The sequence below is a fragment of the Gambusia affinis genome, linkage group LG17 (assembly GCF_019740435.1).
Source record: "Gambusia affinis linkage group LG17, SWU_Gaff_1.0, whole genome shotgun sequence".
Lineage (NCBI taxonomy): Eukaryota > Metazoa > Chordata > Actinopteri > Cyprinodontiformes > Poeciliidae > Gambusia > Gambusia affinis.
In genome coordinates, this window is record NC_057884.1 from 14,570,076 (window position 1) to 14,588,366 (window position 18,291).

Sequence of the window (18,291 nt, forward strand, 5' to 3'; positions counted from 1 at the left end):
AAACCAAACTCAGAAAAAACATTTTATTCAGTGGTTTGCAGTCATTATCAAGTCTTCATCCCTATTGTAGGGATTCACATAGAGGAAATGCAAAACTGCGAACATGTAAAATATTTTGATGCCTTCGCTTGGGAAATGACTGTAGATTGCGCTCACAAGCCTCCAAGGTGCTTGGCACAACCATGGACACAGGATGCACTGCATGGTTAGATCAAGCACAATGGAGTCTTGGGCAAAGACAAGAAAAGCCAACACATATCGCCAAAGTCTTACCCTGCATTCCCGCCAAAGAACAGTGCAGATTATTGAATTTACGTGGTAGAAGGGCTTTTACAAAAGAACATATTTTTTATTTCTTAAAAAATACATCTTCACTTAGCCTAAGCTTAAATCCTAAAAAACTATGTCATTATTTTTTTCCTTTGGTTTCTAAAACAGAATAATCCAGTTCAGTTCAGCAGCTTCTGCTGGGTAAAAGTCAATAAGTTCTTTAGAGTTCTATCTTGTCGTTTGATTGGCTAGAACCTTTGGTTATACTTAGATCCCGCAGTTAAAAACATCTGCAGAATATAAAAAAAAAAAAGATTAGTCATTGGTCATGCTCACTGCGGAAAAAAAGGGTACCACCCTTCCTGCGCACAAACTGCGTCAAACCCCACCCTCTCGCCCTTCTCGCCTTTGTTTGAGACACGCTTGAACAAAAAGAAACTAGAAAATTTTGTAACTAATTTTTTTAAATATGCATTAGAAATGCCAAATAATTTTCATTATGATGTGTGCAACAAGTCTAGGATTCACTGGCTTGCTTTTTTCTTGCAAGTCAAATAGGCATTTTCTCACTGATCAATGGAAACTGAGTTTGGGCGATCTAACTTAGACTCATTGTGTCCCAAAGAACCCAGACTCTCAAATTTAGCTTGTAATTAACTCTAAAAGAGCCGCGGTGGCCCACTGAGCTCAAGAATTATAGCTGTATCTCTGCAGTCCATCTGTGGACATTGACCATCTCCTCAACGCAAAGACACGACCCGTCTTACATCTCAGTACTAACCTTGTTATCGGCCAGTGAGTGCAATGTCAAGAGTCAAGATACCATCAAGCTAAGGGAGTCGTTTCCCCAAAAGGTTTCTCAATCTTGTTACCTTCTCCAGTGTCTCTTTCAGCTCCCCAGAGACGTCTTACTCAAACGAGAAAGAGTGGTGAGATAATCAACTTAGAGCTCAGGCAACTGAACCACTTTGTGTGATGAAATGATGTCGTAATGAATATCAATGCAGCAAGGAAAAACTCGCTATTCTTAGGGACCAAATGGTGCAGGAGTTGGAGGGATTTGTGCGAAGATGGTGGGCGATGGCGGTGGAAGTTTTTCAGGATGAGCATGTTTCCGTAAGACGAAGTAAAGCTGATGAGATGATTTTAATGTACTGATGATTATGACACATGAATATGCTGTCTTACCTTACTTTTTCCAAGCTTTCAGAAGGGTCATCCTAACAGAGATTTGCCAGAAACTGCTACCAAATCATCTATAAATCTTGATTTTGAATAGAAATGTTAGAAAAGACAAACCAGATGTTAAATGCTCTTCTGACTGAAGGTCAAAGAAACCTACCTCTAAATAAAATACTCTTCATCTACTTTGGATTTTCCAGACAACTTCTAGCCAAGAAACCCACCTTTGTGTCCCTTGGCCTCAGGCTGCTGTTTGGTGATGAAGACGTCTGGATGATCTGAGTAGAGTCTTGGGGTCTTCTAGCTTGCTCTACTTGTGAAAGACTGTTCTGACTTCGTCCTCAGCAGGCTTCAAGTCCCCATCTCCTGTGCCCCTCCTTCAAGCTAGGAGGAGTTGGCGACATTCTCTTGGGATAGGTGCTATGGCAATGAAGACTTGGTCAATCTGGGATTGGATACGGGGTTGGTGGAGTTTGGGGTAGGTGGGGGCGGCCGATTCCGCATTTCATAAATATTAATACATAGTCTGCCCTCTCTAAATGGGTGGATTCTTTAATTTTGTTAGAGGGGGAAGTGCTTTATTCACTTAATGGCTTTTATTAGTGCCCAGTCCTCAACTCTTTCATTAGCTAAAGTGCTGCTATAATTTACAGGGTAAAAAGGGGAGTGGGGTAGAAGCGGTGTCTGGGGAGGGCTGATCCTGCTGTTGCTGGACAGTAGACCTCATGCTCAACCACTGCAGCTTTTACTAAAAAGCATCTGGTTAGTTATATTCAGCCTATAATAAAAAATCTCCTTTTCTGAACCTTCTGGTCTTGTTAAAATTAACTTGACTTTCAAACATTGTGTAAAGACCTTGATTCTCAACGTTACATTGCAACAATTTAAGTATATAGATTTTGGAAAATCAAATGGTTTTCGGTAGAGTGCCAAAAACATTCCAGTATTGCCAAGTTAAGTCTTCCAGTTTTTTCTTTCCAGAAAACTTAATATTTCACACTTCTAGTGAGTAGAGATAAATCAGGGCTGCAAATGTACTTCAAATAGCTTTTGTTTGATACATTATTCTCCACATGAGAAGTTTCGCCAAGTTTGTACATCCCCTGATAAATCCCAAGATACGTTTCTTTATATATATAAAAAAAGAGGGATTAGCTTTGCTCCGATTTTAAGTTTTCATCTTTAAAAAGCTCCATCTATATTCTTTTACTGTATTTGTCTTCATTTATTTATTCAGAACCACAGTTACAAAAATCTCCATAACTTAAAGCAGTTAAAACAAGAGAACAATAAAATGCAATGGTAAAAACACTAAATTCAGTGCTAGAATATATAAATTCATCACAAGTTGGTTTTCTATAAACAGCAAAGTAGAATTTGTTGAAATAGAAAACAAGAAAGATAACTGATATTTGCTTGCCTTTGCACGCACTAAAGCAATCGGCTTTATTCGCCGACTTGTATCTGCAGAAACAACATGGCTCCTCCACCCTCCACTGGTGCATGCAGCATCCTAACAGCAGTCTCTACCACAGAGCCCATGGCTTATAATAAAAGCTTTATTTTTGCTCTCTGGAGTTTTTACTTGCAAACAACTTGCATCTGATGACCCCCAGAACACATTTGAGCGAATGAACTCATTAACCTGAGTGGCCATACCCCACAGGAGTGGGCGGGGGAGGAATGGGCCCAGCAGTCTGAATAACTGGCTTCATCATCAATGTCACATAAATCACTTTTGCTTTCAAACAAGGTTTTTTTTTTTTTTTTTACGTCCTGTACAACCAGACTGAAATGTTCGCAGTGACACGAGTTCTTCAACGTCACACTGCAGAAACGCTTTAGTCTCAAATTATATGCAGCTCATGCAAACGTGCAAAATGAACAGTGGCAGAAGAAATGAGACAAATTCAATTGTACATTTATATTTTTATTGTACAGCTTCAGGTTGTTAATGCAAGCTTTAACCAACATTCAATATGAACTATTTATGGTGTTAGGTACTGTGGGTACTTCCAAATGTGTCGCATTGATGTCACTATTACAACAACACAGCAAACCACTTGACCACATGACAGAGGTGTTTTAATTGACATCCGGTGATATTTGCTGAGCCATGCGGTGATTCAAAACCCAGTTCACTTTTTCACCAACTGGATAACATCTTCATCCTCCATAACATGGTCCTTCCCCACTTTCTGGGGGTTGTGTTTCACAGAGGAGCCCCACACCAGCGCGCTGGAAGAAGAAGAAGAAAAAAAAAAAGAAAACCATTTATTCTTGGCTAAAATGATCAATTTACTACAGAGTGCCTAACATGGCAAAAAAGCATTTAGGTAAAGACAGAAAATCCCTCTAACTGCATGTGTCACAGTTTGACCAATCATCTCCCTTGAGGACATTTAATGCTCTAAAGCACTAACACAGGGAGTGATTGATGGCTCTGCCTCACCCATTAGCAGATGCGGGTAAAATATAATGTAAGGTACAAAACTAAACTCACACATCCTGAAATGTCCAGAAAAATACCAGTTAATAACAAGATTTATTACAATTTAAATTAGGAATGAAGGGTCTGAAAAAAAACAACCTTTTCTCAGACCTGGGGATAATCCAAATACTCATATCTGAGTTTTATCTAAAAAATATTACGTACAAATCTGAACATTAACGTGAGTTTTAGCAAAGACTAAAACTCACGTTTTAAGTGCAGCAAAAGCTCCCTAAGTGGGTGATGGGTCCTGCAGGAGTTTTACAATTTAATTTTATTTAGTTTACAGACACCTGCACAGTCCTGATGATAGAGCAGAGTGAACAGAACATGTACAAATGCAGTGCAGCATGCAGAGTTCGATGAAGAGCGCGGCTATTGCCTTTGATAATGTGCAAATCTTGAAACTGCTCTGCATGTAAAATGCATCTGCAGGACCATCATTAATCTAACTGTGCTATTGTACAGATGCCAGATCTCAGGCTGACTCAGGCAGCACTAACATGACCGCTCTAAACTGTGAAGGATAAAATTCCTCTTAAATAGACAGAGGCAATTGTCACATCAATGTTTACAGATTTTTTTTATTTACAGTTCTAGATTTTAAGATCTGTTTGTTTACTTCACTTCAAGCTTATGTTTTGAATTATATATACACTAAGATTATTTACTGTTTTAATTTTGTGTTTAATTGCAACTATATCTGTTAATCTAAACCTAAACATATTTTTAAATTAAATTTGCCATTCATAAATATTTTTTTTAAAGTACAATTAGTATACATATCCCTGGGTGTTTCCATTTTCCTTTTATTTAAATTTTCTCATTAGGATTTCATTAGAGCACAGTACTCAAGTCTATAATATGCAATAAATAGAAGGCAATGCCTCTCATGATGTGTTCAGTCATTTAGTGTGATAACTTCTTTTTAGCTTATGACATATCCATTGTTTCTGAAATTTGTGATCTTCATAAAAATCCCATAAAATCTATAAAATACACTAAATTAAGTGTTAAATCTGGAGTAACCTGTGAAGTACTTACTACTTTAATTCTTTGATGAGATTTTTGTGAATCTTTAAGCAGAAATCCTCGACCGAAGTTCGTCCGTCAGGGAGTACAACAGGAGATGTGTAATCAGGAAGTTGGCCTTTGGGTTTGGTGTAGCTGTTAAGTGAGCACATTATCCCAATCAGACTTTAACTCATCAATACGCAAATATTTCATTTTGCCCACTTCAATCAGAATAAATCAGTCCACCCTTACATGCGAACAAGCTTCAGATAGTCCCACATCTTCTCCAGCAGGTCATCAAAATTCCAGCGGTGGTGGGCAGAGATTGGGACGCAGTGGGGCACCTTGTAGATGATGTCCAGCTCCTCGATGGAGATCTGGTCGATTTTGTTCAGCACGTATATGCACGGGATGTAGACCCTGATGAGAAATGATTGGAGTCAGTAAGTACTTGCCTCTGACATTAAATTTGACCAAATGTGAAAGGAGGAAAAAAAACGTCTGTCTTTACTAACTGCCTCAAGTCGTGACTTAAGTGGGAGGCAGAATGCAGAGTTTAACGTGACATTCATTTGTAGCAACCTGCAAGATGCAACACATCGCCATATGTCACTGCTAATTTAATGAAGCCCAACTGAAATGGAAAAGCGCAGTATGCAGCTCCTCTTTTAAAAATACCAACTTATTGTTCTCTTACATTGCTGTGCAGATACGTGATTCCACTCTCATTTGCAGCATTGCTTTAGTTCATTAAGTTTTACATACACTAATGACCGTATGTTTCAGGTCCACTGCAGCTTTTGAAGTTAGAATATTGACCAGTCCACTAAAAAGGTTTAGTTTTACTTATTTTCAGACATTTTCTATAAATTAGCTGTCTTGTTTGGGAACACTGTGATAATTGTGTTCTAATTATTGCAGCCTCTTTTCCTAGAAACTCTCACATTTAGTCCCCCTGGCCCTCAAAAAAATCAGCTATGCAGATGAGATAACTGAGACTGACTGCTGTTATTTCTGTTGATTTTCATGCGTTTTAGTCAACATTTGTCACATAATCCTTTCTCGGAAACCAGCTTTTAAAGAGAGCAAAGCTCTAACACAGAGGTTTAGCTGCAGCTGCACTGCTGTAGACATAACGGTGGACATTTAATTTCAGAGAGCAACAAGCCACACCCAGAGAGACAAACGACGGAGAGCCCGCTTCAGCAGCTTACCGATTTCCCTCCACCACATCGATGAGGTCATCAGCCGTGACGTCGCTGCGCAGGGTGATGTCGGCGTTGTGGATCTTATACTCGGCCAGGATGCTCTTAACGGTTTCAGAATCTAGCTCACTTTGTGCACACTGACGACACAGATGAAAAAGAAAAGACGCAGAATAAAAACATTTTAAATTTGCACCGATGAATACTTTTTGTCAGCAGGAGAAGCAAGAAAAAAAAAACCCGGTAAAATAATTTCCCCAAACTTCTACTTATTATGGTATTTATTACCTAATCTAATTTTATAAATTGTTTTGTACAAATTTTTTTAAAAAAGATTCCTGTTAAATATATTATTGCATGATATTCTGACTCCTAGTTATTATTCTGGTGACCCATTTCATATGGTAAATTACTTTCTTTCATCAAGTTTATTTAACCTTGTTTTTGCTCTGCTAAATGTTTTACTACATATTTTAGTAACTGTTTTATGCAGACAATCTTTAAGCATTTATGACAATACTCCCTTCATGTATAATATATTGTCATTCAGCATCAACATTTACAGTGTAGAATTAGGTCTGTTCTGGAAACTTGACATTATCTTACCGTTACTATATTTGTTAGTGAGTCAGAAATACATATCAAGTTGAAGTAGATTTTGTTGTAATCGTTTTTAAAAAAACGAACATGTAATAATGCAACTATTGTCAGTTCTATGTAAAAAAATCCTGCAGTGCAGTGAGAGACGTACTGTAGCAGTAAAGTTGATGCCTCCTTTGTCCTTCTTCTTGAAACCGATGTTGGGCGGTTGCTTGTTAAGACGGATGCCAAAGCCCTCCAGCTCATGTTCTATTAGCTTCTTATGAACAAGAGGCTTTAACACATCAAGCACTATCAGGATTAGATTGCAAGTTCGAGCCACTGAGAGAGAAAGGGAGAGAGGAAAAGAACAGTTTGTGTTATAGGGAATACAGTTTATGTCTTCGGTGGATACAATTACAAATATAAAAACAACAGTTGTTAGTTATATTTCTTTACTAGTGTTAAACAGATGTAACAGTTCAGTGTTTGCTAGAGTTCATCCTCATGACTATTATTAAATGCAGCACAGTTACAGAGATATAACGTGAATCAATAAACCAAGCTAACAAAAGATCAAGTCTTAAAATATACTTTCTTTTCTCATATTTATCCAGACCTGGAAAATCTTCAGTTAAATTTTCATACAAGAACCCTGCTAATATTTCTAACAATTTGCATGTATTAACACAAACCTAGGGAAACTCAATTTGCAAAAATAATATTCGGATGTTTTTAAGGTTTTCAACAAATATCAATAATCCCAACAGTACCTGCAATGACCTGCCTGCCTCTGCCCTTGCCATCCTTGGCTCCCTCAATGATTCCAGGTAGATCCAGAAGCTAAGAAGAAATCATTTAAAAGGGATATTTTTTTTTTACTCAACCAGGCTTCTGCATATTTTCCCAGATGGTAAAGAAAGAGTATATTTTGGTACCTGAATTTTGGCACCTTTATACCGAATGACTCCAGGCACTGTTGTAAGGGTGGTGAACTCATACGCTGCAACTTCTGAGTACACACCCGCAAGGTTACTGAGCAGCGTGGACTTTCCTACGGATGGGAAACCAACAAAACCCACTCTGGCATCACCGGTTTTTGCAACGTCAAAGCCTGAAAGTCAGAGAAACATCAAAATATTAACGATATTTTTATGCTTTATAGGAGTCACTTTACTCAGAAGGAAATAAACAAAGATTAGAGCAGTATTTGAGCTAAATCCAGAGTATTGAGATATTACCTTCCCCTGTTGCACCCCCACTGCCTCCTTTTGGTGTGATCAGCTCCCTCCTCAGCTTTGCTAGACGTGCTTTGAGCAGACCCAAGTGGTGAGCTGTGGCCTTGTTCTTCTGCGTCCTGGCCATCTACGGGAAGAGGTGACACTAGTTGGTATTTGAACAGCGATCATCCTCAAAAGGACATTTATTATGTCTTGGAACCAAAAAAGTAACACTGAGTATTTTATCAGAACATCTGATTCACTATTTCACAATGATTTCATCTGAAAATATAAAGTTCTGTGTGCATTTTTGTATTTTATTTCTAAAACGAAGAAAAAACAAAAAATTTTAAGCAGTAGAAAACACATTTCCAATTTTTTAACATAAAACTAATACAGCAGGAAATGTATATATATGTTAGAACAGGGTAAACTTTTTCTACCAAATATGTATAGCGTTTACTGTATATTTAGTTGACCACAGCAGGTTCAGCAGATAGAAAATAACATTACAACACTTGCAACTTTTTTTCAGACCTAAAACAACAGAGATCAAATTTGACTTTTTTTTTAGAATACCAAACTTCTTGATGATTAAAGACAAGACATTTGTATCACAGCTCAAACAAGAAATAAATATATTAATATTTTGTGAATATAAAACATGCAGCTTACGCTTAAACAAAATTGTCCTGCTAAAAACACATGTATTAGATAATAATAGCATATACAGTAACCTCATGAATCAAATAATTACATTTTTAACAAAATAAACCGAACACTAACAATAAATAAAAACATAAATACTGAAAAACAGTCTATAAAAGGTTTACATGAAAACATTATTTCGTCAGGAATTATATTATGTTCATATTTGACACAGTTTATCGTCATTCATTTTTTGTTTCGTAATTCTGGACCAATGCAGTCATTATCTCTAAAGATAGTTCATATGTATAAAAAAAATACTGCCTGCAGAGTCTGTTTCTCCAACATCAGACCTGTAGCATTTAATGTATTTTTTATTATTATGTCATTTATTTTGGTTGCTAGTTGAACAGGGAGTTGTTACAATGACAATATTGGTAGTACTGCAGTGTTCAATTCATAGTATATCTGTAAGGGAAATACAATTCTAAAAATCTATACGTAAAAGTGATAACCGTGAAAAAGCCGGGCGGCTAAAAACTACAGGTATTAGAATATTTCAGCTACTGCTAACAGCTAACTGTTAGCTAAAACGTGACCAACTCAAACACTCCCATCTGGTAATGTTTATCTTACCTCATTTTCTATCTCCGCTATCTTGGCGAGTATACTCATTATGACTATGTATCCAGTTCGCAATTAACGTCACTGAAATAGTTTGTAGAAATTTTACAAATGATTTGGCAACGTTTAGCCGTTTTAGCAAGCACACGCCACAGAACTGCCGGTGTACGAGAATTCACAGCAAATCTCGCGATGTCAAAGGAGCAAGGAGCGCATTACCCGGCGTTTGGCTGACAAGACACTGCTTCACAAGTGTCTTGTCATAACTATCTATCTATCTATCTATCTATCTATCTATCTATCTATCTATCTATCTATCTATCTATCTATCTATCTATCTATCTATCTATCTATCTATCTATCTATCTATCTATCTATCTATCTATCTATCTATCTATCTATCTATCTATCTATCTATCTATCTATCTATCTATCTATCTATCTATCTATCTATCTATCTATCTATCTATCTATCTATCTATCTATCTATCTATCTATCTATCTATCTATCTATCTATCTATCTATCTAGTTATGAAAAGAATTACTTCAGGGTGCTATTTATTCAAGAAGCACCACAGTGCAATAAAATCTCTTTATAGATGGATCTGGCATATGTTAGCTGCAATATTATATACAATATATAGAATATCTAATAATATACAAGTCTCATCCATTCCATGACGTGCTGGCTGGATACAGGAGCACCTTCATCCAGAGACTCATTTTGCCACAGAGCGCCACTGAAAGTCATTTCTGCCTGTTGCCATCAGGCTTTACAATGCCCAAGTCTGTGCTAACTGATTAAACAATTTTCTGCGCTCATTTATAGGTTATTTATTGATTAATATATTGCATGTAATTGCTTGTTATTTATTTATTTGTTTATATCTGGTCATTTTGAATTTATCACTCTTATATGCACATATATATTGCAAACTTTGTATTTATTACCTAAGATGGAGTAGCTTTCAACAAATAAGCAAGTTCCCCTTGGGGATCAATAAAGTCTATTCTATTCTATTCTATTGTAATATGTTTCAATTCTTTTGCATTGCAGCACTTTTTAGTACAATGCAAGAAAAATCTTAAATCAAAACTTATTTCTATAAGACTGGTCCAAGGCTGAACTGATCTTCGAATAACAGCGCCTCAGACATGCAAACAATGTGATCCCTGGTTGCTGGTTTGAATACCTGCTCCACCCGTGTCAGTTGTTGTGGTTGCTAGTTGTGGTTAGAGGGCCTGATTGTGCTGATTGTGTAGCCGCTTCACTTCTGATCAGGCTTCCTCAGGGTGGCTGCAACGTAGATTACTGCTGTCAGCGTGTGAATGACTGAATGTAGTGTATAAAGTGCCTGGGAGTTCTCTGGACTTGATAAAAATTATACGCAAGTACAGTTCATAAATTAAAATTAAATTTTTGATGCCTGGCAACAAGTCTTGTATATCTTTGTACAAGTTTGGCTCACTGTTCCTGAGCAGAAATATTTTTATTCTGCCACATTGGAAAGCTTACCTGGAGAAATGTCCTATTTAAGGTCATGCCACAGCATCTGATGCAGATTTAGGTTTAGACTTTGACTGGGTTTCTCAAAAATCTTTATTTTGTGTCCATTCAAGGTGACTTACAGGTGTGCTTTGAATCCTGTTCCTAAAACTCTTTGGATGAGGGAAAACATTTTCCTGCTTCCAGATATCTTTCCTACTTCTGTATTTAATTGATTTCTTTATTCTACAAGAAAAAAATATTTGCATGTTGGATGCAAGTTTAGTTTTGTCCACATAATAGAATGTGTCAGAAATTGAGCAAATTTGTCAGGGAACAAATACATTTTCATTGCACTGTAAACATCTGAACATAGACACCATCTTTTTAAATCGTCCGACATGTCACACAAGGAAAAACAAAGAAGAACTCAGACTCATCTAATTGGGTATTTTTTTATTTGCTTTATCGTTTAGGTTGCATACAACAGAATCTCTCATTGGTTTCTACGTTGTTAATGTTTGTGGACTGCACATCCGGTTGTTTATGTTTGAGTGCTGGCCGAGCTGCTGATTTTACGAGTGATCAGTTTATCTTCTTCATTCTTGAAAAGATTACATCAGTGGGGTCTTATGCTGAAGTAATGCCTAATTAATAAATTTTTCTATCCTTTTGAAAAACTCAGACAAATCTTCTCCATTTCCAGATTTTTCCCACCATATGCCGTTTCTGACGCTTCACCTTTTTTTCCTGCCGTTTATTTATTGGAAGAGGTGTGCTTGTCCTCATGAAAATATATAAAAATATGTATTTCTTCAGCTTTAAAAGGTAGATAGGGTTTACAGTTGTTGTTCGGCAAATTTTGTTGCCCAGCTTGGAAGACATAGAACATAGATAACACAGGAAAGGACAGGAGTTAAGACACAGCAAGACATGGGTGGAATTACTTCATTTATGATCATTCTGTGCATTTCATTAGACCTCTATAAGTCTAAGTAAATGCATTTTTATCAAGAACCAAAAATAATAACAATAAAAAAACAACAAACAAAAGAAACTAAATGTGGGTTTGTTGGATTAGACAACACTACAAATTGAGAACTGACAACAATAAACCCATGCCCATACGACTTTTTTAAAAATGGGTATAGATCTTTAGATCATATGTCAGCCAGCATTGAAGTGCATTCATTAAGAATTAAGTGCAAGTACAGATTTTCGATGCATTCAATTGAGTTGAGAATTAAACTATGTGCAACATCTCCCCCCCTTAAAAATAGTCATTCTACAGGGGGCACTCTGCAAAAAAAACAACAAAAAACCCCCCAAAAAACCACTATAGTTGATGCTGTTTTCTAACCTAAAACATATGTGTTTGTTTCCTCATTTCAAGCTTTTTACCTTATCTCTGAGCGACTGTGTGTTGGAGTGCTATTTACCTGCCGTCTAGTCACTATTTCCGTCATATCGCTGACATGTTCTCTGTCTGGTTTCTCAGCAGTTTCTCAGTTTGCAACTGAGTCAAGCCAGCAAAAGTGCAAAGTCCATGAGAAGCACTACTTTAGTGCAATAGTTTCACGCCTGGTAACCTTGACACCTCTGCATAGAGACGGAGTAGAGTTCCTGTCAGAGCCTGGGGAGGCCTTTTATTACTGAGGGAAGGGTGGTCTATCACCAGAGCAAGGATAACATCATCTTTTGAGGTAATAAAAATTAGAACAGCATGAAGTTATCCGCTAAAATGCATTGTCCCCAGGAAGTCGGATTCTGTCATCAGAATTTGGATAATACTTATTGAAACCATAAGGCTTTACAGTAAATGCAAGTTGGCCATATGATGGCAAAAGTCTTGAGCAGAGGCATTCCCCGTTTGGACTCTAGCTGCTCTCCGAGGAGGTCGGCGGCGCCGTAGAGGATGACCTCCTCCGTGACACCGACTGTGAGCGCTCAGGGCTGTGTTTGTCATAAGGCTGGAGCTGCACTTCCAGGAAGTCCCTGTGCTGCTGGTTGATGACCTGGCTGATGAGTCCAGGAAGAGCTTGCAAGTTAGTCAGTAGGGTTTCCAGCTTTGTTTCCAGCAAAGCAATCCTCTTCTCCATGTCCTCCCCTCTCTCGTTCAAGTCGGACACCATGTCATACATGATGTTCTGCGTCTGCAACGGCAGAGAGGAAACACACTTGATGCAATGAGTCTTTCAACTTCTTCATTCTTCACTGCTAAAGTGTGCAGGTTGTAACATTCATCAATATATAGATAAAACACTTCTTTGACATCCATTTAAATATGTAGTTAATGTTGATTCAGTAAGAAAAGAGGAAAGAAAAGGTTACCAATAATTAAAACATATACTTTATTAATGCATTTAATTCCAATTTGCAGACTGTACATTAGAAAATACCTAAAAAACAAAGCAGAAATTAAAATCCATTCATGTACCCTAGTTAAAATAATGTAATCTATTTAACACACAAAGTAGCACTTCAGCTTCTCCACATTTTAAAAATGAGATTTCAAGGTTATGTCTTCAAAATGTGGATTTGTAATTCAAATTGTAGATTTAAATGCGGGCTGCACAGTGGCGCAGTTGGTAGAGCTGTTGCCTTGCAGCAAGAAGGTCCTGGGATCGATTCCCGGCCCGGGGTCTTTCTGCATGGAGTTTGCATGTTCTCCCTGTGCATGCGTGGGTTCTCTCCGGGTTCTCTGGCTTCCTCCCACAGTCCAAAAACATGACTGTTAGGTTAATTGGTCTCTCTAAATTCTCCCTAGGTGTGAGTGTGTGTGCGCATGGTTGTTTGTCTTGTATGTCTTTGTGTTGCCCTGCGACAGACTGGCGACCTGTCCAGGGTGTACCCCGCCTCTCGCCCGGAACGCAGCTGGAGAGGAACCAGCAACCCTCCCGACCCCATTAGGGAAGAAGGGTGCAAGAAAATGGATGGATGGATGGATTTAAATGCTAAACGTCATTACTGTCAAATGAAACAAGAAACAGATCTCAAATGGGGTAAGATTTGAGATTTGTTACTTTATTTTAATTTTGAACCTCGATACTGTCTGTTCTACTTGGATTGTGCTCCCTTGATAGTTTCTTCTTTTGTTTCTAATTAAATAAAGGAAAATTTGACATGCGAAGACATCCAATGGTTAAAATAGGAACTGCAGTAAAAGCAGTGGACCTCAAGGGGGAGGTATAAAAGTCCAAGGAACATTTTCCAATCTTCTCTGGATATCTGGTTTGCAAAGTTATGCCAATGCTTTTAATGTAAATTGATCCTAAAGATTCCTGAGGAGCTTTGCCAACTATGCGACACAGGGAAAAAAAAAATATTATAATAAAAAGACAGGATTTCAGAAATAAAACTATAAGTGATGCTTCTGTTAATTACAGTGTGTCCACACTATGATTAATGCAAAGTCATCCACAGCTTAAAGTACCAAAGTCTCGCTGTAACCACTTTTAACCTTCTTTCAAAGAAGCTGACGTTAGCCCCCTCTGCAATTGGAACCAGGAGAAATAAATGGGAGCTCGGATTTAAAACACAACCCAAAAGATGCAACATGCCTGATAATAGTTCTTTGTCATTGAACTATTGCTTTTGCACATATTTATTATTTTGAATACTTTTGTTTTTGTAAATTTACCAGTGTATAGTTAATCTAATTGTCCTCTCTGGATTTTTGTTTGAACATCTGGATTCCCTGGAACTTTTCCTGGAGCAGATGTTTTGCTCTTCACCTACCTACATCTCATGTGTATTTGAAACATAAGAGATTTTACTGCCAATGTGCAAAATTTGATCTGTCATATAATTACATTAGCGTCTTCTCAAACTTGGAAAGAAACTTGTTTGGCATAAGCAACCCGAATAAGGACCCAATACTAAACTATTTCAATTTTTCTGGTAAAATCCACAGATTTCTATTTATGTTTCAAATAGTTCTCATGATGCAAAACAGTTGTGAGAATATTTGAATTATTGTTCTGCTGAAATCTGAGGAGAAATAATAAAAGAGCAATTTAAGACAAACAAACAATACTTTAATAATGCTGCTTAAAGCTGGTGTCCACAACATCGCTGAACTCATGGGGGATCAGTTTTGTACAAAGTTTGCAAGAAATCATATTTCAGTGCAGAACAAACAATAATAATTGTTGGCCTGGAGGAGACAGGAAATGTGCCAGCTGAGGTCGCTTTCTGCTCTTTTTGCAGTCTGTTCCTCCTGAGTTCTTAGCTTTCTATATTCCTCAACTGCAGATGTAGAAACTCTTGTCACATTTCAAACATGCCTCTGGGGTGAAACTGTCAGAGGATGGTTTCTGAGGGATTATTTAGTGTAAGACTAATAATCCTTGGCAGGCCAGAGGCAATGTCATCCATCACTTACCTCGTCCTATTCTGATTTAAGGCAGGAATGATGGAAAAGGTTGCTTATCTGTTGCAGTGTTGACTGAAGAAACATTGGCAGTGCTAAATATGTCGGTAACAACAGTTTTACTTTGTTATTTTGTATTCATGTATCCATATATACTCAACATGCAAAGATTTCTGAGTGAATCACAAAAATACTGCTCTGCAAAAGTGTTCAAAATGCCTTGGACTTTTTCAGATTTTTTTCACAAACTTAAACGTACTTCCCTCAGATCAACATGATGTAGCACATAATTGTGAAGTATAAATAGAAGATTATGATATTTAAAAAAGATTTTACCAAAAATGTTTGTACAAATAAAATTTGAAATGAATGGCATGCATCTATATGTAGCCCTCCTGAATACAATATATTACAAATGCACACCACACTTTTCAGATTTTTTATTTGTCCAAAAACCATTAATCACTTTCCTTCCACCTCACAGTTATGTGCCATGTTTTGCTTATCAATAGCATAAAATCCTGTAAAAAAAAAAATCAACATTTGCGAGAGTAATATAACAAAATAAACCAATGTTCAATTTTGAGAACACTGTGTTTGTTACTAGATGCAGCTCTTTAGGTGAAAACCTAATTGTGAGTGAGAAGGAATTAAACTTTAATGGCAAACGACCTGGCCCAGCAATTTGTGCAGGAGTCAATTTCATTAAAAGAGCAAGAAAAGATTCACTTTATGTATGAAACAAACCACCAGCTGACTTCATGAAAGCAGGAGGAAAAGGAGGCAATCAGAGACTGAGCACACAAATAACAGGCTGTGCAGGAGATAATGAATTAAAGAGATCCACCGTGATCTGATGATTTTCAGAGAGCACTGCAGTGGCAATTCATCTTCGACAGCTGCATATGTTGAGCTCCATTTTTCTACAGCAAATCTTCAAAAAAAAAAAAAGAAAAAAAAAGACGTTTTACTGCCCTCTCGTGGTTGTAGCTTCTCATGACAACAGCTCGAACCAAAATGAACCGAAACGGTCGTAAAAGCCAGTTTCTCCCCATGACATGTTCCGAGTCTGACTGGTGTTTTACAGCAATACATGATCGGGCGATGTCAGCTAGTACTTTCAGTGACATGCTGGATTACGTCCAGCTAGACTGTGTTGTGTTTTTGAATGTCAGAGGGGTCTCCTTTCCCCCTCCTCTGCCTTTATTTCAGGCTGAATCATCAGATCACAGCGTGTCTCCCTTCCCAGGTTAGTGTTTTTGCTGCGTCAGGCTGGCACCCTGCCTGCGCTCTCCCAGAGGGTTGTCCACTTGTAGTTAGTGACTCTAAAGGCGAACAAAATGAAAAATTACACTGCATAAAAAAAAAAAAAAGTATTTATTGGAGGGCATATCTTGGGATAAATACCTTAAACTGTTAAATAAAGAGAGGCTATTATTTCATACCCAGACACTTTCAGGTGAGTGGACCACACAACAGCACATAGATGTAAAGCCTGTCTGTTTATTTGACACCTGTAGACTTTGTCTACACCAGAACACCAACTTAGTGAGTGAAATAGCATGCATTAAGCCCACTCACAGGAGTTAAGCGAATCGTATTTACAGTGGAACAGTCTATCTTACCTTAGCAAGGTCCACTAGTGAGTTTGCTTGGTCATTCAGCTTGCGTTGCTCCATTTTAACACTTCTCAATCTGAACACAAGACCATTCAGAACCCGGTAAATCAACGCTGTCAGAAATTATTTTTTAGGTTGTGCACACACAAGGGCATACACATGGAGAGCACTCCTGGGACATGCACAGGACATGTGTAGAGAATGGAGGGATTGAAGAGAGAGGGGGAGGGAGGGAAGGAGGGCAGGGAAGGGCAATCTGTTTGGCTGAACTGCATGCAAGTGGGAAGGAGGCCACAGAGGGGGGAGAGCGAGATCAGCTCTGCATCCTCCACCAATTTTCACACAAAGGGAAGGAAGGGATCTCAAAGTGTCTATGTTGTGTACAAACACTCATGTTCTGATGTGGTATTGTTAAAAACACGGGGAAGGTCTTCTGTTGTCTCTTTATGTTTCTTTCTCAGTAAGTCAACGGCATCCATGCTTATGGATGGAAACAGAAGACTGTCTCTGTATGTAGTCATACCCTTTGAATTGTTACTCATTCTTGCACATTACAGTAGGAAACTTTGGTGTATTGTAATGGGATGTTATGGGATTAACCAACACAAAGTGGTGAATAATTGGGAAGTGCTAGAAAAAAACAACAACACAATCTTCAAATTTGATCACATCTCGTGATTTAACACTTTGTTTAATACTTTCCTTCATTTTCAGGCCAAACCTTTTAATTATAAGTCCAAATAGTAAAATTTGGTCTTATCTAGAAATCCTTTTTCGACAGATTCCTTCTTTATTTATTGTGTCCCCTATATAACTCGTGTAAAACTAAGCCAGCCTGTTTATGGCTGCCTTAAATAATGACTTTGGTTTTATCACTCCTCCAGAAAAGGACATATTTGAGAAATGTACAGGTATGTGCATAGTTTGTCCAGTCTAGAGATTCTTCCACCTGAGCAGTGAATTTCTGCAGTGCTTCCAGAGTTACCCTGAGCCTCCTGGCTCTATTTTTTGGTAGGTTTGCAATGTATCTTCCACGTTGTCAGATGATCCACTCAACAATATTTCATAATATGTTAAAGCCTTCGAATATATAATATGTTAAAGCCTTCGAATATTGTTTTATATCCCTGTCTTGTTTTAAACCACTAGTGATTAATGCTAATAATTTCCTCTAACAAAATCATCACAAATTAAATACAGGCAGGGCCTATTTGCTAATTTGCTAAGCGACTTATGAAAGTGGTTGGTTGCACTGGATTTTAATCTGGGGCATCAAGGTAAAATTGGATGAATACAAATGCACATCTCACATTTGTATTAGTGACAATAATAATAATAATAATAATACTAATAATAATACTACTACTACTACTACTACTACTACTACTACTACTACTACTACTACTACTACTACTACTAATAATAATAATAATAATAATAATAATAATAACAAAAACATTTTTCCTTTTGGTTTACGATTATGAACCAATTTGTTTATGTCTCACATCAAATTCCATGAAAATACATTGACGTTTGTGCTGTAATGTGACCAAATATAACAAGCTTCAAGAGATATAAGT

At 37.5% G+C, this 18,291-nt stretch overlaps 2 protein-coding genes across 2 annotated transcripts in view; both read right to left on the reverse strand.

The window, feature by feature from the left end:
• Window positions 1-3,361: 3,361 nt before the first annotated feature.
• On the reverse strand, window positions 3,362-9,478 carry drg1 (developmentally regulated GTP binding protein 1). Its single transcript, XM_044144155.1, has 9 exons — window positions 9,246-9,478; window positions 7,983-8,106; window positions 7,680-7,855; window positions 7,515-7,584; window positions 6,914-7,083; window positions 6,172-6,302; window positions 5,210-5,377; window positions 4,988-5,110; window positions 3,362-3,690 (listed from the first exon to the last, which is right to left on the reverse strand). The coding sequence occupies exons 1-9, from the start codon at window positions 9,282-9,284 to the stop codon at window positions 3,591-3,593; spliced, it is 1,101 nt and encodes a 366-aa protein (XP_044000090.1). The 5' UTR covers window positions 9,285-9,478; the 3' UTR covers window positions 3,362-3,590.
• Window positions 9,479-11,179: 1,701 nt separating this feature from the next.
• kcnn2 (potassium calcium-activated channel subfamily N member 2) overlaps window positions 11,180-18,291 on the reverse strand; it is a 34,374-nt gene continuing 27,262 nt past the window's right edge. Inside the window, exons 9-10 of the mRNA XM_044144156.1 lie at window positions 16,718-16,787; window positions 11,180-12,873 (exon numbers count right to left, since the gene is read on the reverse strand). Coding sequence (XP_044000091.1) covers window positions 12,598-12,873; window positions 16,718-16,787 — 346 coding nt within the window. The 3' untranslated portion in view covers window positions 11,180-12,597. The remainder of the gene's footprint in view (window positions 12,874-16,717; window positions 16,788-18,291) is intronic.

Coding starts and splice junctions, on each gene's coding strand:
- drg1 (XM_044144155.1), bottom strand. CDS start 9,284: ATGAGTATACTCGCCAAGATAGCGGAGATAGAAAATGAG. Junction 8,107..9,245: donor TAGCGGAGATAGAAAATGAG/GTAAGATAAACA, acceptor CTCTTCCCGTAG/ATGGCCAGGACGCAGAAGAA. Junction 5,378..6,171: donor GATGTGGTGGAGGGAAATCG/GTAAGCTGCTGA, acceptor ATTTCTCATCAG/GGTCTACATCCCGTGCATAT.